The sequence below is a fragment of the Drosophila suzukii genome, assembly GCF_043229965.1.
Source record: "Drosophila suzukii chromosome 2 unlocalized genomic scaffold, CBGP_Dsuzu_IsoJpt1.0 scf_2c, whole genome shotgun sequence".
NCBI classification, from domain to species: domain Eukaryota; kingdom Metazoa; phylum Arthropoda; class Insecta; order Diptera; family Drosophilidae; genus Drosophila; species Drosophila suzukii.
The window spans coordinates 6,838,047-6,863,357 of record NW_027255896.1 but is presented as its reverse complement, the minus strand read 5'-3'; the positions used below and the strand labels follow the sequence as shown (position 1 = coordinate 6,863,357).

The window sequence follows — 25,311 nt, the reverse complement described above, 5'->3', positions numbered from 1 at the left end:
TATTTAATACTTTTAAGCCCGCATATTCCTCCACGAGTGAGCGAATAGTCGTCGTTTAGCGTTCGTAAAGACAAGAAGACATAATATGTGAAAACTACTACAGACCTTTGTAAAATAAATATTAGCACTTCTATGTTACAGCATATCCCAAAAAAATTTTACTTGAAAATAACAAATCCTATATACATGTAAATTATCTTTTGAGACAAAACTTTTAGCCAGATTCCACCATAAAATTTTATGAAAGCTTTTAACTAACTCGAAGTCAAGCATCGTCTAGGCTTGAAAATATTAAGCTAAGACGCAACTTAATGCCGTGTTTCATTTTGGTGCTATATCAGCACAAATTTTTGCTAACTTACTCAGCGATCGAAGGTTATGCACCGTACCCTCAAATCTAGAACGCGATCACGAAAAACTTCGGAAATTTATTGCTTTTTTAAATAAAAATAGAAAAGACTCAACTTGACAACACAGCGGAGTTTCTCAAAGTATTTTTGTTTTCGCCAATTATTGCCAATTTTTTGTGGATAGCAAATTACCAAATATATTTATACCAATGCAGCGGGTGTTATGATTTCAGTCAGAAAAAAAAATATGTATTCATGATTACCATCACTAGACGAGTCGATCCAGCCATGTTAGCTTGCCCGATTCTACACGAACTAGTAGTCAAGAACTAGTAAAGCTATCGTGACTAAGCATTCCCAAAAGTCTTTTTATACCCGTTACTCGTAGAGTAAAAGGGTGTACTAGATTCGTCGGAAAGTATGTAACAGGCAGAAGGAAGCGTTTCCGACCCCATAAAATATATATGCATATTCTTGATCAGGATCACTAGCCAAGTCGATCTAGCCGTGTTCGTCTGTCCGTCTCTCCGTATGAACGCTGAGATCTCGGAAACTATGGCTATGTGGATTTGGCATGCAGATTCCTGAGCTTCTTGCGCAGCACAAGTTTGTTTCAGCAAACCGCCCAAAACTGAGGCTCTTACAAGTTTTAAAGCTAGAATAAAAAACCGCCCACAAACTTCAAAAAATGGTATATATGAACGCGGATATCTCGGAAACTATCAAAGATAGATAATTGGGATTTCAGATTTAGATTCCAAGTCTTGTACTCAGCGCATGTTTGTTACGCGAGTATGCTACGCCCACTCATGCTAATTTTAATTTAAAGAAGAAAGGAAGTTAACTTCGGCAAGCCGAAGTTTGTATACCCTTGCAGTTATAATTATTCAATTTAAAAATACAACAAATTAAATTCCCAATCTGATATTTCCTACGGCAGCTATACGATATAGTCGTCCAATTTTAATAAAATTAAATTCAAAATTCAGAACTAATTAAAAAATGTTATTTCCAAGCGTAGTAGGTTATATGTTAAAAAACACCGAAGCTATAATTTTCCCACCAATTTTCCGATCGTTCCTATGGCAGCTATATGATATAGACATCCGATTTTGATTAAATTAAATTCGAAATTCAGAACTAATAAAAAAATGTTATTTGCAAGCGGAGAAGGTTATACGAGGGTGGTCAGATAAGTACTTAGCCTCCAAAAGAAAAACGAAATACTTGGAAAAGTGGCGATTTATTTCTTGACATAATCTCCTTTTAACTCGATACACTTGACCCAGCGATGCCCCAACTTCTTTAACCCGTCTGAAAACTACGTTTTCTCGAGTTCTGCAAAATAGCCTCTGTGACGGCGACGACCTCCTCATTCGACGCAAATTTCTGTCCAGCGAGTGACTTTTTCAAGTTTGGAAACATAAAGAAGTCACACTGGGCCAAATCTGGAGAATATGGTGGATGGGGTAGCAGTTCGTAGCCCAATTCGACCAATTTGGACTTGGCGGGGGCGGAAGTGTGAGCCGGTGCGTTGTCATGATGAAAGAGCACTGTTTTCTTCGCCAAATGGCGACGAATTATCTGCAATTCGGCGGCGAATCGGCCCAATAATTCGGCATAGTACAGCCCTGTTACCGTTTTGCCCTTCTTTAGGTAGTCGATGTAGATCGCACCTTGTGAAGCCCAAAAAACGGTGGCCATCACCTTTCCGGCCGATGGGACAGTCTTCGCCTTCTTCGGAGCAGGTTCGCCGGGTGAAGTCCACTGTTTCGACTGTTCCTTGGTCTCTGGTGTGTACCAGTGGATCCAAGTTTCGTCGACGGTCACGAAACGACGCAGAAACTCTTTCAGATTGCGATTAAAAAGCGTCAAACACTGCTCTGAAGTGGTCTCAGGGTTGCGTTTGTTGTCCGGAGTGAGCAAACGCGGCACCCATCGCGCCGACAGCTTCCTCATGCCAAAAATTTCATGCAGGATATGACCCACGCGGTCTTTTGACATGCCTACTGTCCCAGCTATCTCGCGTATCTTCAATCACGTTATCCTCCGTGGTATACGTTTTCGGGGCACCTGGGCGTGACTCATCAAAAACCGACGTGCGACCACGTTGAAACTCGTTAAACCAATTTTTGACGGTCGCCATCGATGGAGAAGAGTTACCGTACACAGCATCTAAGCCCTCTTTGAATTCGCTGCGCAATTTCCATTCTAAAAACAAGAATCGAATCATAGACCGATATTGCTCTATCTCCATTTTTCTAAATTCCGCGGACACGTCCGAATCCACACGCAGTCAAAACAAAACTACGACTACGAGAATGTACTGCACGATAGTAAATTTCTCTTGCGATAGTGACACCATCGGGCGGTAAGGCTAAGTACTTATTGGACTGCCCTCGTATGTTAAAAAACACCGAAGCTATAATTTGTTTCATATTATTTTCCCTCCAATTTTCCCATCGTTCCTATGGCAGCTATATGATACAGTCGTCCGATTTTGATAAAATAAAATTTAAAATTCAGAAATTCCAAGCGTAGGAGTTTATATGTTAAAAAACACCAGATAAATAATTTTTTAACATTTTTTTTTCTGTTTATTCCTATGGGAGCTGTAAGATTTAGTTGTCCGATCCGGCTGGTTCCGACGTATATATCACCTGCAAAAGAAATAATACTTTTGGGAAAGTTTCAGCTCGATAGCTTTAAAACTGAGAGTTTAGTTTGCGTAGAATCGGACGAAAAGACGGACATGACTAGATCGACTCGTTTAGTCATGCTAATCAAGAATTTATATACTTAATGGGGACAGAGATGGAGATCACGGGTAGGTGGCGCATTTCAATCTCGCTTTGCTACTTGCATATCTCCATCTCCCTTTGGTCCCATTAGTTGAGTAACAAGTATCTGATAGTCGAGGTACTCGACTATAGCGTTCATCCTTCTTTATTCCTATTTTCTTTCAATTTCATGCCAAATTTCATATGTTACTTGCTGGACTTCTATTTTAATTTCTACATCCACAGTAGTTATACCCGTTACTCGTAGAATAAAAGGGTATACTATATTCATCGGAAAGTATGTAACAGGCAGAAAGAAATGTTTCCGACCCCATAAATTATATATATTCTTGATCAGGACTACTAGCCGAGTCGATCTTGCCATGTCCGTCTGTCCGTATGAACGCCGAGATCTCGGAAACTATAAGAGCTAGGCTTTGTTTCAGCATGGTGCGACGCCCACTCTAACTAACGCCCACAATCCTCCCAAAACTGTAGCTCCTACAGTTTTGATGCTAGTATAAAAATTGTAACGAGCTTAAAATACGCCATCTACCGGCGGTTAACAGATTTAAGCGTTATGGGCGTTAGAGTGGGCGTGGCAATTTGGATCAATCAATAGGTATTGACGAGACCAATACATTTCAGTTAAAATTTTTTATCTAGCATGAAAATGTAGGCGTCACAGGTTTGGGCGGTTTGTGGGCGTTAAAGTGGGCGTGGCAAACTTTTTTTGGGTCAATCGTGGGCACTCTGCTGACTTGCGCTGCCTAAGAAGCTCAGGAATCTGCACGCCAAATCTCTACTGTTCATCCGGACAGACAGACGGACAGACGGACATGGCTAGATCGACTCGGCTAGTGATCCTGAACAAGAATATATATACTTTATAGGGTCGGAAACGCTTCCAACTGCCTGTTACATACTTTCCGACGAATCTAGTATACCCTTTTACTCTACGTGTAACGGGTATAATTATGGGCCAACGTTTTTTTATTTAGATTTTTTTTTTTAATGCTTTGCTATTTATTTATTGAATCTCCCTTTGGATACTAACAATAAGTGTATCAAATCTGAAACTAATTAATCTAACCAACAGTCATATGACTGATATTATGCTAAAGGGGGCCTGAAAGTTGTTGCTGGCTTGGCAGGTCGTTGCGTTGTAGACGTGATCGGCTGGAAACCCAAGTCAAGCCTCTTGCGAGCCGATTGGGGTGCACATCATCTTTTACGGTAAGGATGCCTAGGTCGCTATGGATGTTTTGGTTGCGAATATACCATGGTGCCCCAGGATTTTCGATTGAACGCGCTGTATAATGTCTATATTGCTGCTGCTGGCGTTACCCCATAGCTGGGAGCCATATGTCCAGATGGGCTGGAGTTGTAGAGCAAAACCTTGTAGTTCAGACGCAGGGGCGAACGAGCGTTAAGAATCCAGTGGAAGCTGCTGGCTTTTAGTTTTAGATGTACTTTCTTGCGTTCGATGTGTCTTTTCCAGGTTAGTCGTCTGTCAAGGTGGACGCCGAGATACGTTACATCGTTGACTTGGGGAATCTGCATATTATTCAATGATAGTGGAGGGCATGCTTGCCTGTTGAGAGTAAACGTTATGCGTTTACATTTTTTACACCTCTCTACTACGGAGAGGTGGTTTGCTAGCTGTGATGTGGCTCGGCCTGGGCACCTCGAGCGACTTAAAATTGCGGTGTCGTCAGCGAACGTAGATGTTGTTAGCTGCTCGTTCGTGGGAATATCCGCTGTGTATAGGAGGAACAGAGTAGGCCCTAGCGCGCTTCTTTGCGGGACTCCAGCTTTGATAATGTAGTCGTCGGATGTTGTTGTATTGCACCTTACTGCGAAGGTCCTGTTGTATAGATACGACTCAAGAAGCTTGTGAGTGTAATCAGGTAAGTGTGTTTTGATTTTGTGCATGAGGCCATCTAGCCATACTCGATCGAAGGCTTGAGATACATCGAGGAATATTGCGCTGCAGTATTCCCGATGCTCAAAGGCTGTGCGTATTTCTGATGTTATTCTGTTAACTTGTTCGATTGTTCCATGGTTTTGACGAAATCCAAATTGATGAGCAGGGATAACATTGTGTGCTCCTAGATATGGTGTTATGCGAGTTAGAAGGCATTTTTCGAACAGCTTAGACAGACACGATAATAAATTAATTGTTCTGTAGGATGACGGAATTGTGTGGTCTTTTCCGGGCTTCGGTATCATAATGATAATAGATTTTTTCCATTTTTTCGGATAGTAGCCGAGAGTTATAATCCCATTGAAGAGCTTACAGATAACCTCAATGGCAGAGTTTGGAAGTTCAATTAACATTTTTGGGGTTATTTGGTCACCGCCAGGGGCCTTTTTTGGTTTCAGTTCCCCAATGACTTTCGCGATCTCCTTTGGCTGAAACAATGGTGGTAGGGAAATAGATTCAGATTCGATTTGTGGTAGGAAAAATGAACCAGTGGCAGGGTTCGGCTGGAAGACGTTTCTTAGATGTAACGCAAAAGTTTCGGCTCTATCTTCGTCGCTGCGGGCCCAGATGCCAGATGAGTTTCTTATCGGAGTGACTGTTTCGATTGGAGAGCTCAGATTTGGGTGAGCCCCCCACAGAGGATGTTTTGTACTGGTTGGCGATAGTTTTGTAATGTACTGCAGCTGTGCATTTTCTGTTTCTTGCTTTAGAGCTCGATTTAGTGAGCGAGTGGCTTCCTAAAGACGTTGTTTTGATGACGGCGATCTGTTGGTTTGCCAGGCACGTCGCAGGCGCCTCTTTTCTAGGACTAACCGTTCAATTTGCAGATTAGCTTTGAAGTGGTTGGTTTGCGCGTCCCTGCCTTGTGGTGTTGAGATAGTGGCTGCCTCCACAAATACTTCTTCAAGAGCATCGGTAGAGCAGTCGATGTCCGCTTCGATGTTGAAGTGAGGGGTTAATTTGATGTGTGAGCTTACATACTTTTTATATTTTAACCAGTTGGTTCTGTGCGACGTCAGCCTGAGGGGGTGATCTGTGGTTCTTGTACTTTGAAGAAGAGTTATTAGCACTGGCGAATCGTCTGACGACAGGTCCGAAAGCGCTTTGGCGCTTATTATATTGCGGGCAATGTTTTTTGTCACCGCAAAGTCTATTAGGTCTGGAACTTTCCTGGGGTCTGTTGGCCAGTATGTGGGGCTGCCAGGGGAAACATAGTCTAATTTGTTGTTCGGTTTTATGATTGCATTGTATAATTGCCTTCCTTTGGGAGTCACAAGGCGTGATCCCCAGTGCGTGTGTTTGGCATTATAGTCCCCTGCAGCTATAAAGCGATCTCCAAGCAAGTTGTAGAAGTCCATGAATTGTCCTTCAGGAATTGTAAACGAGGCCGTTGCCTGACTGCACCTTGATAGACGTGGCTTGCAAGTAATTAGTTGAAAACCTTTGGTGAAAGTGGTGCTTGATGCGTTCCCTGATTAGGATGCCGGTTCCGCAGTGGGCTTTACCATCTGGATGGTCTGTGCGGTAGAAAGTGTAGCCTCTTATTTGGAAGTTGTATTTGTTTGTGAGATGCGTCTCTACCAGTAGCATAATGTCGATATGATTACCATTCAGGAACTGTGTTACTTCAAGGTTGTGCCGTGAAAAACCATTGGCGTTCCACATTGTAATTCGTAGATTTGCCATCTGTTATTTAGACTACTTACCTGCAGTAGCTGTAACACCATGTTCTGTTTTTGAACCAGTGTTTGCATGCTCGTTTTCATTAATGATATGAATTCCATCATACATTGCTGCATGGTGACCATCATAGATTCCAGACTGCTTTGTGATTGTACTTGAATCTGATGAGCGTTTCCTAGATTAGACTGGAGTGGGTTTTCCGTCCCTGATCAAAGGGCATCGGCGTATGTAAGGCCCTTCTGGGTGTTTAGTTGACCAAATGAGGATCTTGCAGCCGTGCCGAAAAATACTTCCGGCGTCGTAAGCAAGTAAGTGTACGCATTTTGGGTATTCTGATGACGCGTTGCTGTTACTTTTCGCATGCGGTCCTTCATCTCCTTTTAGACCGGACAGCCCCTGTAGTTTGCCGTGTGGTTACCTTGGCAGTTAACGCATTTTTTCTTTTTGGGGTCTTCTTTGTTGGCAGGGCAGTTAGCCGAATTGTGGAAGTCTCCACAAGCTACACAGACTGTTCGAAGTGAACAGTATGCCCTGGTGTGTCCATACTCCTGACAATTTGTGCATTGCACTGGGCCGTTCCTTTTATGTGGCTCTTCCACGTTGATTCTTCGGTGCAATAAGTATTGCAGGTTATAAATGGGGTGCACTTCATTTTTCTTCAAGACTCTGCTGTCTGGCTCCAGCTCGACCCTGAAGAGTGGTTGCGGCTCTTTTTTCCTGTTTATAATGTTACTGACGTTCTTTGCAGAAAACCCTTTTTCCTTGAGAGCATCGATAACTTCCTTGGCGGTTACGTCGGGCTCAATTTCTTTTAGTACCACTTGCTGGACCTTGCTGCTTTTTAGTTGGTACGTGTAGTAGCTTTTCCTAGCTTCCTCCAGGTATTTAAATACAGCTCGGAAATGTTCTTCAGATTTGGTCTGAAGCTTGGTTTCATGTATATCCCCTTTTGTGACCGGAACAACATGAGAGTTTACGGCCCCCGTCAGCGCAACAATTTTGTTGACCAGATTTTCTCCCTAATGTAAATTGGTGGGGGCTTAGGTTTCGGTTGGGTCTCCTGAGGCTGTTCTGGTTCATTGGCTCTTGGATCTCCCGGGTAATTTATTTTCTATTTGGACACGGTTTATTTTTGACTTGATACCTACCGCGGTATTCTGCAGGCTAAGCTTACGCTTGATATGGATGTTCCGTTCTAGTCCGGTATGTATGGCCGGACCCGCTTGCTGAATTTTGTTTTGGTTTTGATTTGTTGCCGTGGTTTTTGTAGCCGTTGTATTTAGAGCTGCGGTTGCAGTCGATTCCGAAGTAACAGCCGTAGCTGTGGTTGTTGTTGTTTTTTTTTTGCCGTAGCTGTAGTTGTTGCTGACAAATTTAGTGCGGACGCAGACGTTTTACCGTTGCATGTTGTTGGTGCGCCAGGGGTCGAAACTGATGGTGGGGGGGTTTTGCATTGTTGAATCCACGCCGTCGGAGTTGGGGTAGCCGTAAGTAAGCATGGTAAGCAAGATCGTGCTCTTTGGCTATCGACCGACAGTAGGGTCGTTTCTTGCACTTCGCTTACATGCGTTGAGACATACGAAAAGTAACCGTCTCTTCGGCTCGCGGAGCTTAGTTGTTCTTTATTTTGCTCGTAGCTCAATGAGCTTCTATTAGCATGGCAGTTATTGCTCGCACGCACTGCTCTCCGCTCTTCGTCACTATCTCTCCCCTTAGTCTCCGCATCGCTCTGGAACTCTTCGTTAATATTTCCAAGTGATACAATAAACCACGCACGTCGCGCAACAACCCGAAAGTTCTTCCGATTTCTTTTTGTTCCAGTTTCCCTGGGTTTTGGACCTTCGAGTCGGATTTTAAAATCTTTGGATTTTCCTCTCCTGGAGTTTACTTGTATTTTTCTCAGCAGCAACTGTCGCCATTTATTGTCTACATCCAAAAGTTATTTATCTGACGCAACGGCACGCAATATATGTATTTCTAGTTTCTTTTGCCCACATTTGCACACTTAAAAAGATTCCAGTGACTTACAAAATATATTTCAGTGCTACTAATCAACCCATATACTCGTATAGCAATTCATTTTGTACTGTATTCCAGCTGCGTGTTTATATTCATATATATATGGTACTTCTATTACAGTCCACTTCTACCAACGCTGAAAGTAAAAACGTGAAAATTTAGAAAATTTGATCTGTTGGGGCCAGTGGGAATAAATACCTCCCGCTATTAACCTACTTGTATTCTCACGTAAAATCAACATTCAAAATCGGATGCTCCGTTCAAAAGTAAAACCCAAACAAAAATGTTGAGGGACTTTTCAAAATGAAAATTAGGGGCCAAAGTTTTTTTATTTAGATTTTTTGTTTAGCTTTTTTTCTGATTCCTCAAAAAATCTAACTATTTCAAATTAAATTTTGAAGTGTATATCCCTTGAGATTTCTCAACTTGTGAAATACGACCTATTGTTACTCTGCCCGAGCATTGACCTTTTTTGTGCGTATCCAAACTCTATTGAAGGTCCTGATGATGATATTAAACAGCTTAACAGAAGAAACTTTACTTCTACCACTTTTGCAAAAATTGTACAGTTTGCTGAGAGAACAGCTATTAATAGCTAAGTTTCGTACACCCGGAACTTGGGAACTACTAAAGCAACATATAGCACATATGTTGTTAAAAAATGTTTTTTGATATGTTTACGTACGCCTTTCTAACATGATTTGTCTAAATAGCAACGTTTAAGAATTATAGTCACCCTTTTTTTTCAATTCAGATTTTTTTCAGATTTTTTTCTGATTCTTAAAAAACGGCTCTGGCGATTTCAAATTCAATTGTAAGGTGTATAGCCCTTGAGATTCCTTTTACTTTTGACATACGACTCATTGTTGTAAAAAGTCTCGTTTCAAAGTTAATAATCAACAAAAATGGCTACATTTCAGAACATCGAACGCTGTCTGTGCATTGACCTTTTTTGTGCGTATCCAAAATCTATTTAAAGGTCCGGAAAATTTAAGACGATGTTAAACAGCTTAATATATGCACCTTTAGTTTTTATTATTATATTGGAAAATAGTTAACGACGCGGGTGCATTGTTGTTGTTTCTTCTTTACATTGTTGTTTTGGGGCTCTCTCGCACCGTTCGCTCTGCTACATTCTCTCAACTTCAGTCACCGGCTCTCAATTTCGAGTTAACGGGTCTTTGTTGAATTGGTCTTATCGCGCTCTTTTCTTTTCTTTCCTCTGGGTTTTGCAAAGCCACACAGCTGTTTGTTGGCACTCATCTAAAGCTTCCTATGAACTTTTCCTACATTCTACATTCAACTTACTTCAACTTGTAAACAATGCCTGCCTGCTGTGTTGTTGGTTGCCAATTTCTCGGCAAAATCACTTCTCGGCAGCCAATTGATAGTTGCTGATTATGTGAGAACATTGCGCACGCTAAATGTGCTGCCTTTGGGCATAGTGCGGCCCGAATTGCTGATCGCACTAGATCTAATGCTAACCTGGACTGGACGTGCCCTACATGCCTACATATCCAAATTGATATTAGAGCATTAGCATTAGCATTTATGAGGCAAACGGACCTGGAGTTCCAGGCTTTACGTGCTGAATTTAAGTCATAAGTCGATTTAATGTCTGCGACTCCAACTTTAAAGGTTGAATTCTTCTAAATTAATCATCATTAAATATAAATCGTAGTCCTACACTGCCTAATGTCTCTTTGTATGTTCTAGATCTCTCGACGAACCACTCTCTTCCCAGCCCCACTGCAAGCTATGTGTCGTGCGATCAAGATGATCCCAATGGGAACGAGTTATCAACAAATGACGCCACGGTGCAATTGCTACCAAATTCGGTGATTGTAGCTTTGCCTGAATCATTAAGGCTTACTAACCGGTCACCGGCTGTTGCCACTTCGGGGGCTCTGCCGCAACTTGTTCTGCCTCTAGCTAATACCCTTGCATCTCCTCCTGTCCCACTTACTAGCATGATCCCTAGGAAGAACACCCAAAGCCCTGCTTCTCTTCTCCGGTACCACTCACTGTCACGGTACCTCGGAAATCTATTTTTGTGTTTAGGTTGAATGCAGCACTAACAGTCAATGACGTGATGCATCATATTGTCTCTTCCTTCCCAATCAAAATGGTATTGACATCAACAAATTTAATTTTAAACAGATAAGAGATTACTCTTCATTTAAAATACTTGTTCCGCATAGCTGTTCTGTGTGTGTAAAAAAAGATCCCTTTCCATGACTTTTTTTTATATTTAAATTCAAAAAACTTAATTTCCAATTCACTATCAGAACGTTCAGTTCAATTTTTGAAGCCAATGTTATCGTATTCACTGATACCTGGCTTAATCCATCCGTACACGATAGTGAGATTTTGTCTAATAACTTTTTTGTTTATCGGAAGGATCGTCAGACCCGTCGAGGTCGAGGCGTTCTCATTGGAGCCAAATCTAATATAACTTCTGAGTTTGTTAATATTTCTGCATCATCAGGTGTTGCATTTATTTGCGTAAAATTATCCTTCCCAAAAAGTAACATTTTTCTAACCTGCTCCTATATATTCCCTGGCTCTGAATTTAACGTGTTACTATTGCCCATGTGCGCCATACATTCTATCTCCTTGTTGCTTGCTGAAACTGACCCACTTATTGTGCTCGGTGTCTTTAATCTTCCGAATATTTCTTGGTTGGAGAGTAAGGACTCATTGGCAATGATTGCATGATTTTATTGATGGTCTTGTTGAACTATCTTTACAGCAAGTTAACAGGATTCCCAATCATATTGGTCGTCTTCTGGACTTAATCTTTGTTTTTGATAGTAGCGATGCTGAAGTTAGTCGTATTCCGCCACTATCTTTACCTGAATATTGCTATCATCCTACCCTTTAGCTCTGTATTAATAGATTTTTTAATAGTCCTGGGACTGCAATAAACGTACAGCCTAGTTTGTGTTTTAGGAGCACTGATTACGGCAAACTAGTGGAATCTTTATCGACAGTAAGCTGGTCGTATCTAGTTGACCTTCCTGTTTATGATGCAGTTGGGTACTTTTATGAGGTCCTTTACCGTCTATTTGATGAACATGTCCCTCTTTCCTCCATGAAGAATTCTTACAGTTCTCCATGGTTTACTCGTCAACTATCTTATCTAAAGTATAAAAAAACCAGACTTTTTAAACGCTTCAAATTATCCGGCTTGCAGACAGACTTCACCAAATATAGTTCAGCTAAGGTGGAATTTGTCCAGTTCAATTCTGACTGTTTCAAAAACTATCTATCTCGTTGTAAAAAGTTTTTTGTAACGTAATCGTAAGCTATTTTTTCTTTCGTCAATTCTTAACGGAAATCTAACTGCTTCCCTCCTTCTCTTTTTCTCAATAATAATGTAGCATCTGATGATAATGATATTTCCAACAGATTTCGTAGATTTTGTTTCAATCGAAATATTATTATAAAGATTATCCATACCCACTATCTCATTTTAACTCTATCTTCGGAGTCTTGATACTCTCAAGCTCTCATTTTCACCGGGTCCTGACAGAATACCAAGTTGTACGAGTATACTCAGGAATTGTTCATCCTATATTGCTCTTCCTTTAACATTGACATATAATCTGTCACTAAGTCAAAGTAGATTTCCATCCATATAAAAGGAATCCGTTATTGTCCTATTGTTTAAAAAGGGAACAAGTCCGATATCTCAAATTATCGTGGTATTACTAAACTCAGTTCTATTCCTAAACTTTTCGAAAAATGATTACGTGTCAATTTCAGCGTCATTGCCTGACTATTATTTCACCTTGTCAACGTGGCTTCACTAGATGTCGCTCTATTTCTGCAAACCTTCTTGAATTTACGTCTTTAATTACTAGAGGTTTTCTGACACATCATCAAACTAATTTGTATTATACCGATTTCTCTAAAGCTTTTTATTCAGTGAACCATAGGCTTCTTATTTAAAAATTGTCCCTTTTAGGTTTTCCTGCCAACCTACTAGAGTGGATATTTTCCTACCTTTCTAATAGAACTCAAATGGAGTGCCACAGGGTAGTCACCTGGGACCTTTGCTTTTTGGCGTAATGACTAATGATCTACCTTATGTCATAAAATCATGAACTGTATTAATGTATGCAGATGATGTCAAGCTATGTTTGTCCATGTGTTTACCTAATTCATATAATGACCTTCAATTAGATCTTGATTGTTTGTATACGTGGTGCATGATTAACATGTTGAATTTGAACTATTCTAAATGTAACTTTATGACCTTTTATCGTTGTAATCCATCTCTGTATTCTTATTCTATCGGTAATAACGCCCTTGAACGTATTTTTTCTGTTCAGGATCTTGGCGTTCTATTTGATCATAAACTTAGTTTTAAAGACCATATATCTACTATAGTTAACAAAGCCACAAGTCTCCTTGCGTTTATGAAGCGTTGGTCAAGGGAGTTTTATGATCCATACACAGTTTTTGTATGTTTCTCTTGTTCGTCCGTCTATGGAATATTGCTCGTGTATATGGTCACCTCAAATTAGCTGTTACCAAAATATGCTAGAGTCAGTTCAAAAACAATTCCATTTATTTGCCTTGAGAGGACTAAACTGGGACACAAGAGGTCGATTTCCCTCTTATCATGCGATGTTGCGCCTGCTGGACTTACCAACCCTGAACCATCGTAGAAAGTGTCATGGAGTTATGTTTTTGCATAAACTAATTAGTGGTGACGTCGATTCTCCTTTCCTTCTTAGTTCCCTCAACTGGAATATACCCTGTAGAACACTTAGTCGTGTTCGACCGTTGTCCCTGCCAATATGTAGATCCAATTATGCCCTTCATGATTTTTTTCGTGTTCTTTGTGAAGATTATAATGCACTGTGTCACTTCTTACTGTTAGATAGTCCTAATGCAACTTATTACGATTGTTGGGGCGGGGTGGCTTGATCGATGAAATAATTAAAGCCCAAAGATTGAGTGGTACCCAAAAAACACGGGAGTACTTTTGGGGTTTTTACGCGACGTGCGTAGGTGTTTATTAGTACACTTTGAAACATTAACTGCTTAAGCCTAACTTAACTTAAGCGCTGCAGAGCAGAGTGGAGACTTAAGGGAGAGATGGAGAGGGAGGCCGGACGGCAGTGCGAGCGCGCGAGATGTAGACATCTGGATAAAACTGCCGCTCGACACTGCCTCCTGAAATTAAACGCCCTTTTGACGTAAACATTCTCCCCCCCCTCGCGAGGACACCCGTAGCAAGAACCTCAGGATAGTAGGCTCAGGAATATGTTGGAAGTGTAGATCGGTCGTCCGTATGTAGGAGAGTGTGGTGATCCTTTCCACACTTCTGGCAGTGATGACCACTGCGGAAGGAGTCCTTGGTATAATTGTGAGCCAAGCAATTGGAGCAGTACTTCTGGATATGTACTTCCTGGAGCCGATTCTGGGGGCTTAGCCGTAGAAAGTGGTGGCACTTCCGTAGAGGATGGATCTTTTGGCAGACTCGGCATTGGTAGGATTTAATACCTCGAGTACGTCTGCCATCCAAGGTGGGGTATGGAACCCAATATTCGGATGGAGTATTCTTAGGAGGGACTTTTTGTACGGAAACTTGCGTTGAATAGGACGAAATGATGTGTGGAACTGAGGCGGATACTGGCCTTGGAGGGTCGGATGGAATCGTCGGAGTAGTAGGGCCGCTGTTTCGATGCAGCAATGTGTGATGCCGATCTTGGCAAGTGAGACAGTTGTGAGCGCTTGTGAAATCCCGGAATTGATGGCTGCTTGCAAAGAAATTGGAGCACAACTGCTTCCTTTGAATATAGGCTAGGCGATCGTATACCGTCATTTGTAGGATGCGTGGACATATACGCACGGGGTGGTTCTTCTTCGAACACAGATCACAGCCTTTGGGTATCGGAACTAGCCTTGTGTTGAAGGAATTTATTTTTGGAAATTCTGCCACTCGATTTATGTCTTTGGACTGGACGTGGTGGAAATTGGCAGATCGGAAGCTATCGACGGCCTCAAGAGTTCGATGGCGCTCCGTCAAGTAGGAATCAAGCTCAAGCCACGTAGGAATTTCGGCTTTATTTTGGATGGATTGCTCCCATAATGAGAGAGTGAGATAGGGTCTCAAATCTCAATATTAACACCGGAAAATTTTAAGGAAGTTAAGCAACCTTGAAAAGTGCGTTGAAGTTCCTTTAAGGCTGCTCCCGACTCCTGTGCTATGGATTGCACATTGAAAAGTGTTTTCAGGTGACTGTTCACCTGCAATCGCTTATTTTCGAAACGTTCAGCTAGGTTATTCCAGGCTGAGCGAAAGCCATCATTGGTGAGTGGGGATCTTGAAACTATGGAATGAGCTTCGCCACTTGTTTTTGAATTTAAATGGAATAATTTTTCAACGGGCGTTAGACTAGGATTGTCTATGTATGTTGCCGTGAAAAGGTCCCGGAAAGTCGGCCAGCGAAGATAATCGCCAGAGAAAACCTCTGTGTCGATAGGAGGGAGCCGACAGCCATAAGAGGTCGAATTTTGGAACGGAGTTACTGGAGCTTGAGGTACTTGCGAGGAGCCTTCTTGGATTTGCTCCATAAGCTGCGCGGCAAATATTTCGTAAGTGGAGTACGTTTGGTAATATTTGGACTTTAGTATGGATTTTGTGTCTGCGGCGCTCTCGCCTGCAGCTATAATGCAGTCGGAGCATATGTCGTATGCTGCCTTTACCGTTTGCCACAAGGAATTAAGGTGATCGCGACGGATTTTATAGGCGGATAACGTTGGGGTAGGAGCACCTGGGGCGTTCACAGTGGCCTCAAAGTGGATCAGACAGTCAGCTGTGGCCATAAATCGGGTTAAAGCGTATTTTACTGATGTTGCCATGACGTTAAATAATTTAGAATTTTAATTCAAAAGTAAGGAAACGGATTGGGATCAAATTGGAATTTAGGAACCAATTAAGATTGTCAATATACGGTCACACTGTCGGATAGGCAGAGTCAATAAATATTTATTATATCGGATGGTCGGACTTATGTAAAGAATTACGAACTTAAATATTGTATGTTTGGAAGGAACATTTATTGTGAGTTCTTGACCCACGTGCACTGGCGAAAATATCGATATACGTATGTGTGTACACTGTACATGTGTACATATGTGGGGTGCGAATAGCGGAATAACGTTGCGGGAATTTGAAAGACTCCGCTTATGTCTGTATGTTGGTGCGTTTGTTTGTCACCTGCACAACTAAATTGCAAACGATTTGCTGGAGTAAATTTGTGGAATTTGTAACTTTGTTTTTAATTTTAGAAATAGTTTAGCCGTATTTGTAGCTCGAGAAAAGTAGTTGGAGTGGACTGTATTAGAACAAGTAGTTAGAGTGGACTGTATTAGAATATTTATGTAAATATACACACGCAGCTGGAACACAGTAAAAAATAAAGAGTGCAAGTCTTAAGGAAAAATTTTATGATCCGGAATTTTTTACTGTGGCTGAGTTATATTTTACACACAATTGGAATTAAAAATATTTTTTAGAAATATGGTTGTTGAATAGTAGCACTGAAATATCTTCTGGAATTGTTTCAAGTGTACAATTGTGGGCAAAGGAAACTGGAATATTGTCGGGCCCAAGTAACGGAATTGAAGTACATATATTAAATGCCGTTGCGTCGGATTAATCACTTTTGGATTTAGACAATATATCATACAGAAAGTTAGTCGAAATAGGGTTGGCTGTATGACCGGCAATAATAGTAAGTGGAACTTATCTGGAGCGGTTCAAGCCTGCTGGGACAAAATCAAAGAAAGATTTTGAAATCCGGCTTCGACTGGACCAAAATGTTGGGGCGGGGTGGCTTGATCGATGAAATAATTGAAGCCCCAAGATTGAGTGGTACCCAAAAAACACGGGAGTACTTTTGGGGTTTTTACGCGACGTGCGTAGGTGTTTATTAGTACACTTTGAAACATGAACTGCGTAAATCTAACTTAACTTAAGCGCTCCAGAGCAGAGCGGAGACTTAAGGGAGAGATGGAGAGGGTGAGCGGACGGCAGTGCGAGCGCGCGAGATGTAGACAATTGGATAAAACTGCCGCTCGACACTGCCTCCTGAAATTAAACGCCCTTTTGACGTAAACAACGATAAACTTATTTATTTTCTATCTTCAAATAATTTTTAAATTTCTATTTCTCTAACCATTTTTTGTGAGCATGTATTTTAAACTGTCTATTGTTACATCATCTCTTTTTCCATGTCCGCGATTTCGTTTACTTGCCCAAATCGGTTTAGGGCTCCGCGCGTAACAAGCATTGCTTGGTGTCGTAAAGGGCCACTTGTTTGTACTGACCATAGTGCATCAACGTCGAAGAGATGTGATATATTTAGTACACCCGTAACTTGTAAACAACTAAAGCTACAGGTTTGTGCTATATATCGTAAAAAGGAATTTTGAAATACTTTGTACGCCTTTTGAAACAACTTTTATTCCTTCTCTGCGTTTAAAACTTATGACGAAAACTGAGTTTCCAAACATCCGTTTAAATCTTTAAATCTTAAATGTGCGCTCCACAGAATTGCATGCGAAGTCCTAGCCTTTACAGCGGAATAAAAGTGAAAACACTATTGTATTAATTTTTAATTTAAACATGACTTCTGATCATGGTATTGAGGTACACTAATGTTAAATCTAACATTACTGTGGACGGCAGTCCACTTTGTGACGAAGACCACTGCACCACTGATGTGATGGTCCGATCATAACTAGTGGTACAACAATCAAAAGATATTGCAAAACCTAAAAGGATTGCGTACAAGAACTGTAACAATTTTTATTCGTTAAGGAAAAAGATCGTTGAAAGTGTAAAAGTAAATTTAATTAATTATGTGATTGATGTTTAAAACAAAAACTTCTGACACCAATCCTCTTAACGAGGTAAAAATCTAGTGACGGTCGCACCTTCAGCAAACATAAGAAAATGTATTATACAATCTACGAAATAAATACAATATTTTAATTTCTTTACAGTCGGCACGTTGCTATTCAATATGCTTGGGTTTAGCTGTACGATTTTGGTATAAAGAGTGCCGAATGTAAAAATATGCGAGAATCAGAACGCGAGTGAACAACGTCAAGTAAGTCAAAGTCAAGGAGATACAGTCGTGAAAGTCATCAAGGAGCAAGATCGAGACGTTCAGTATAGCATAAGTCTCCGAATTCAGACACAGGTAGCTGAGGTTCTTAAGAGAAAAATACACGGCTTAGTTGAGTGAAGACTCGTCAGACGGTTACCCGAAAAAAATAACCACTCGTAAAACCGACGTATTCTGTCGATCCTGACGTGGAGTCAACTGATTTTTGCGCCCGACGGTTGTCTGAGGCGTTCAATTTCAACTAGGAGGCGTTAGGCTCGGGAAGAGTATCCTGCCGGTCCTGGCAATTCTGCCCATCTTGCCGATCCTGACGTGGTGTTGACTGGCTGTAGCGCCCGACGGCTGAAAAGCGCAGCCATTGCAATGGCTACCTTGAGTCCGGTATCGGAGGCTGTTGCGAGGACTGCTCTAACTACGTCGGACAGTTGCCCGAATTGTTAGGCAGGAATTTTGCAGACGTAGCACCGGAATGCTGTGAGACCGAGACCCAGTTAAGCAGAGCAAGGACATCGCAGCGCAGAGTCATCATAGGTTGTCTTGAAAGTTCAGCGCCTTGTCACCCTCGTCTGAGGACGGTGATGCTTGCCTAACTCCCAACTCTTCGTCATCTCCTACCAGTGACGGCAGAAGTATCAGGAGCAGAGGACGCTACCAGCAGCGGAGGACTGCTAGAAGCATCAGCGCAAGAAGCACCAGCACAAGATAAATTAACCTTGTAACCCATAGTCGTGAATAAACGACTCATAACACGAAGTTTAAGTTGTTGTTAGTGTTAACCGGGCGGTCACGTTTAGTATACATTTGGTGGGACGAAAGCACAAATCTACTGAGCAAGTTGCAAGAGTTTCGTAGCGAGCAAACATAGAAAAATAGAGAATGTTCACGCCAAAAGGATTGCATTCTTTCCGAAAAATCTAGTATACCCTTTTACTCTACGAGCAACTTGTGTAATACTACTTAATTTGTTGTTGACCTTGACTATCGGATGCCCGATACTCAGCTAAAGGAAGTGCACGAGAGATGAAGAATCGAATGCAGCCAATCAGCTGTTTTCGAGATTGCACACCACACTAACACACCACTTATCGTCTATTTCTTTATTTGCTTATTACTTTTAAATGAATGGTCAACTTTGAACCATTTTTGGCATGTAGAAAATTATTAAAAAGAAGAATAAAATCCCAATTAAAATTGTACAAAATATTAAAAAATTTGGACGCCAGACAGACAAATTAAGCGTTATGGCGGTTGTAGACGTTAGGGAGGCACTCCGATAAAACAAACTTGCGTCGAAGAAAACCCAATAATCTGTATGCTTAATCCCAACTTTCTAGCTCTTATAGTTTTTGAGATCTCAGCGTTCGTAAGAACTGACAAACATGGCTTCACTTTATGGGGTCAGAAATGCTTCCTTCTGCCTGTTACATACTTTCCGACGAATCTTTTATACCATTTTACTCTACGACTAACAGGTATACCATTTATTTCTAAACTTTTTAAAGATTTCAGTTTATAGGTGTCAAGTCAGCCGCAGCACGTAATAAACGTATCCTATTTCAAGTTCTTATATTATAATAATTTCTCTCGATCTCGCTCTCTCGGTTTGTTCATTTGCATTTCTTGTATACTCATGTAAGTTTTGAGTTTGCGCAAGCTGCGTTATACTTAGGCGCGAGCATAGTAAATTAACGGACCGTTATTCCCTCGTCCTCTCTACGCTCATCTTCCCGCTGAAACCGAATTTCGGGCATTTACTCTGCTGGTGTTTGTTGTTGCTGTCGTCATGGCTACGGGAAATGTTGGAGATGTTCCCGCTGATGCAAACAAGGTGATATTTTTAAAGTGCCAGGCGTCTAGTGGACTCCTTATCAAGTGCGACGTTGACTTCATGTGACAAGTCCGTCCTTCACGTGAGGCTGGAGCTGATTGATGAAACCTTCTTAACAAGCTCAAAGAATTGGATTGCAAGGAAATTGAAAGTGATTTGGGCGAGAGATTTTACGACGTTCTCCTTATTTTTAAATTATTGGTTCGCAAATATCAAAGCGGAGCGGAAATATCAGTGCCCGCCTCGCAATTGCTTTCGCACTCAAAATTTGCTGATGGTATTACTCACGGTACTTTTGGCCCTCAGCAGCGTTAGCCTCGACATAGGGCAACCTTACTGCCGCCTCTTGAGCTTCCGAAAGTCTTTGGAGGCTATGCGAAGTGGACTGAGATTTATTTTATCTTCACTACGGTCATAGATAGTCATCCTGACCTTACCAACGCATTGATTGATTGATGACTGGTCATCAAGTGATGCAATGCAATTCCAGTAATTGCCGTACATGCGGATCTAAGCACCACACCCTGCTTCAAACACAGAAGACTTCAGCATTTGTAACAGGAATGAAAGATTCGAATTTTGTGACGGATGCTCACTAGGTTACATCCGAATACTCAGTTAATATTACCGCAGTAATCGCACCGACAGCCTCGGAAACTAGAACATACCTGAAAATATACAGTAAGCTGACCCCAAGTCTTATGCTCGTCAGTGTGTTGACCCTTTAATTGGAGCCAGACGTTTCTTCGAGCTGTTGTGCGTTGGGCAAATCAAGCTTCCTCCTGGATTGCCTCTAATTCAGAAGACTTGCCTGGGTTGGGTTGTTTCTGGAGGATATGGCCTCTCCCGTTGCTTCTCCTTAATGTCGTCTCATGATCTACCCTTCGCTATATTAATACGGGCTACATAGGATGAGGCGACGAGGCATGTCGCTCGTTTGCCAGCTGGTGATTATTCTGTTCGATTACCTTCCAAACTGAATCTTGATCTGTTGGAAGAGTCCTATCAGCAAGCTCATCGTAGATTCTTGTCCCTAGAGAGAAAGCTGGATCGCCGGTCAGCCTTGAAGGCTCAATAGGGCATATGCCATTAGTCTCTGCCGCTGACATCGGGTCGTGCCGATACTTCTTGCCTCATCATTGCGTCCTAAAGGAAGATATTTCCACAACAAAACTTCGAATATTTTTAAATGGACCTGCGGGCAGTTTATCTGGAAATTCTCTCAACGATGTGCTTATGTCGGGTCCTGTAACTCAGCAAAAACTTTTCTATGTTCTTCTTCGGTTTCGTTCCCACCCAGTAGCAATCAAAAGAGATATTGGCCAAATGTACCGTTGTGTTAGGGCTTGCAAGAGGGATAGCTATTTGCAATGCATTTTGTGGAGGGATTCCCCTCAGGGCCAATTGCGGCTGGTTAAGCTAGACACCGTTTCTTATTTTACAAAATCAAAAATTGTGAAATACAAAGTTATCTTGGGAAGATAGCTGAACAGTTATCGCCTCACCTTGGACGGGACACCAATGAAGCACTCCGACACGGACACACCCTTAGTTTGGACAGTCGGCTTACCTGGAAGCAGCACATTGTGACTACCTGTGCTTTCATAAGGCAAAAGTCCAGGAAAATGATATGGATGCGAAAACTCGGCTCATGAAAACTATTTTAATACCTAGTCTACATTGGAATTTACACTTCTGGGGCACTGCCTGTAGCACGTTTGTAAAAATAATTTAACCCTGGCAAGACAAAATTTTTAGACATTTGATAAACGCCCCGTACTATATAAGAAACAAAAACAATTTTTGAGTCCTCAAAACTATTCCTGCTTGTACATCTATTAGTAAGACTGCCACTCGCTACAGACCAAGACTCGTCTCTCACACTTTCCAGACCTATGAACAGAAGAAGACTAAAAAGATTGCACCCATCAGACAATTGGATACTTGGAAGGCCCGCAAGTGTAGTTATTCCAGACATAGACGCATAGACTGCCACAATGTCCAATTTTTGTAATGAGCTTTTTTTATTACACTTTATGTTGATCTTACCATTGGTGAAATTGAATTAAGTTCAACAAAATACACAATTAAAATTTATTGTTTATTTATAAAAAAAAAAACGATTAAAAAACAGTCCGTCCGCTATTCGTCGTTCATAAAAAACGAACGCCGCTCGGTCAAATCATGAACATTAAGGTGAAATTATGAACGCGTCACTGACAAATGCTTATCCTTAAACGGTTGGGTCAGATTATGAACACATGTATTTTGGCTAATGTCCCTACTGTCTGTACTCGAAAAATCCGTTCGGTGGTTCAGCTTCTAGACTGTCCGACTTTGAGACATGGTAGCAGAGGTTAGAAAAGACGTCGTAAACCTTTAGTTCTAAGAGTAAATACATTTTTATGTCATCACCAAAAACCAAAATACAATAACTATTAATAATATTTAAGCAAGAGTAATGTAATTAAATACATCTCTACCAGGCGTTCAGAAAAACTAGCATGTCCATAAAGTTTAAATTTTGTTCTTCTTTTTGTTCTTAAATTAATCGAGAATTGTTCTTGAACCGACTACATTCATTCGGAATCCAAACCTAAAGTTTCGTTTTGATCCCCTTGGGCTTGATTTTCGAAGTTTTTCAAATTTGTTGAAAATATACAAATATAAATTAGTCGTACCGCATATAACAGGACTGAAGGACTGTAGGTAAAAGTGTATTAGTAGTAACTTATGCTTTAAAAATAATAACACCAGTTTACATAATAAAATCGTCAAAATGCTACACGAAGAAGACCTTAGTTTTCCAGTAAAGTTTAGGTCCCTGATTAAAAACATGGCAATAAACATTTTTTTAATGGTGAAAATGTATTTTTTAGTCTAAAAAACGTTTCGTAGCTTGTTTTTGTGCCAAAGTTTCATCTTTAAGAATAGACGCATAAAAACCGAAATCCGTTGTAGCATATTGACGATTCTATTTTTCAAACTGGTGTAATTTATTAAAATAAATCGTTGTCAGGCCTGGACTACAAAGTTTTTATTTTACAGAAACTTAGTTGTAAGAAACCTATTTTCTGTTTGCTGGCTACGAAAATGCTGCGTCTAGCTTAGTGATATTGTATGTTTGTCCCACCAAAAGTATAATGCGTGACTGCCCGTCACTTAAGAAAGTACAGAATATCCGATTGGGACAAATCAGAGAACTTGATTGTTTTTCTTTCGCTGAAATGGTTGTGATCGTAAGCTGGCTGTGGTGTCACCCCTGCTCGACGTCGCACCTTTCACTGCTCGTGACTCCCGTGTACTTTCGGCGGCGGCGCTTCTCTATGACGTCGCTGTTCTCCGGTTCCTTGTCCTATTCGACGACTTCCGTGGCGTCACGTTTTCTGCGTCGCTCCGATCTTACACGACTTGCTGGACTAAGAATGTTGCGGAACCTTCCGACCGGAACCACCGTGAAGGCACCAGTATCTCGGAACTCCTTAAGGGCGGTCTGGTTCTCGTCAGCAGGTCATACACACGATTCTCCGTTTTCGCTAGCCCACAATATCGCCAGACACCCTGCACGGACTTTTTTTCGCTCTTACCCTGCCGGGATCTCGTTCTCTGTAACGTCGCAGCTGTTCCCCCTAACCAATCTCGGCGTCCCTCAAAATCTCACCGTTGCAGTCTCAACCTTGTAGCATCAGCGTCTTGACTCTGGTATTAGGATATTTGAGCACACGACTCTAAAGGTAATCTCACTTGTATTGTTCGGTTTCTCGGTTTCTCCGCTTTGCTTGGGTTCAAGGTCCATTATTCTCGTCATCTTCGCTGTTGCCATGCACTCTCCTACCTGGAGATTTGTGGGGAGTTTGAAGACTTCTCACTTAGTTTATGAAAATCAAAAAATCATTAACCTGTGTGAATGTCGATTTTCAAGCGCTTTTTCGGATATTTTGTGTAAGTAAACTATTCAAGGTTTTTGAATAATTATTTTTGTATTTTGTTAGTTTATTATTTCAGTTTATATATTTTTATGTACAACAATTTTATCAAGAAAGTGTACTGTTGACCGAAGCTGGAACGAGACTTTCCCAAATTTACGGACCTAAACGGTGTGCAGGAAACGAAAATACTCCGTTATTCGTAATCAAGTTGCCGAGGTACTGACGTAGGAATTTCGTAAATTTTTGAAAATTGTCAAAATGGCGTACTTTGGGAAGAAAAAATTTTTCACATTTTTTTAAAAGATGTGTGAAAAACAATAAAAAAAATATTTATAAGAAACCCCTACGACAGTACCTCGGATTATACATTCAAATTGACCCCTCAAATTTCAGCTTAATTCATCGAACAGATTTTGCGCAATCCTGCACACCACCTTGAAAAACACGGTTTCGAGAAAAACGCGTTTAAAGTTTGAGGATGTGATGAATAATCATTTTTATGAACTTACATTCAATCTGCGATTCCAGGACCATAAAGATCCCCTTCCTCCTTTTTTTTACACAATGTTTTTTGACATGTTATAGATTGAAAATTTGCAATAAAAAAATAAACGATTTTTTAAAAGTATTACACAGGTGAACCCCCTTAAGTCCCCTATAATTAAAAAAAAATCTTGAAACAACATTTTTAAATAAAAACGTTCAACTTTGGTCCGATCAACATGATTTACGGACCACGGCTTTATATATGGCCCATGTACATAAGTTTTGTTTCCAAAAAGTTTGTAGTTGTTGTAAGATATTTTTTAGATTTCTGTCGTTTTTTATTTTATTTATTTCATTTCTGCCAGCATAAACATAGTACCGGTCTCACATAAAGTGGGCGGGGGCAAAGACAGGTGGGTTAAGATATAACGTAATGCCAGCAAAAGGAACTGTTTCTGGAATTTCTGCATTCAAGATCACTCAAACCAATAAAATATCTTGTGAGAAAAAGGATTCTTTCGATAAAAGGACATAAAGTTATATTTAGAGATGTTTGAAAACAGCAAATTCTGAATGCACCTACAATGCATATTGTTCAAATCGGCTTGAAAAATTGCGTGGGAATTGGGATTTGTTAACGGCAAGCAACGTTTTATGTCGTTAGCATACATCATCAGAACTACTTGAGGCACGTCATTTATGAAAATTCCAAGAAGAAGAGGTCCTCGGTGGCTTTCTTGTGGAACACCAGAGGTCACGTGAACAAGGTTAGAGATTGAGCTTTTAAAAGTCCGGTTTGATAAGTTTGTTGAAATCCACTCAGTCAACGTGATCGTAAATCCGAAAAGTATAATTTTTTTTCAATAATAGCTGATGGTTTACGGAATCGAAAATCAGTTTGAAAATTGTATTTAAAAGCGCTTCTGATGACTGAAGTAAATTCAAGAAGATTCGTAGACGTTGACCTTCGTTTCGTAAAGCCATGCCGAATCGGGGACATGGCTGATCTGCATTGGTGCTGTAGCTGATCGGTAATTAGCTGATCAATACACTTGTTAATCGCGCTCTGTTTTGCGATACCGCGGTAGTTTTTAATA

General features: G+C 40.9%; 1 protein-coding gene across 16 annotated transcripts in view; it reads left to right on the top strand.

Moving 5' to 3' along the window:
• The window catches only part of Gprk1 (G protein-coupled receptor kinase 1), a 609,802-nt gene that overhangs the window by 376,995 nt on the left and 207,496 nt on the right, over window positions 1–25,311 (top strand). For 3 of the 16 annotated variants that reach the window (XR_011605112.1, XR_011605114.1, XR_011605113.1), the window contains exon 13: window positions 17,847–17,953. The exons of 12 other annotated variants lie outside the window; for them this stretch is intronic. Coding sequence is in view for 1 of the 4 variants with exons in the window: in XM_070998254.1 (XP_070854355.1) it covers window positions 18–48 (31 nt within the window). In the remaining 3 variants the exon portion in view is untranslated. One more of the 16 variants, XM_070998254.1, reaches the window with a different exon arrangement.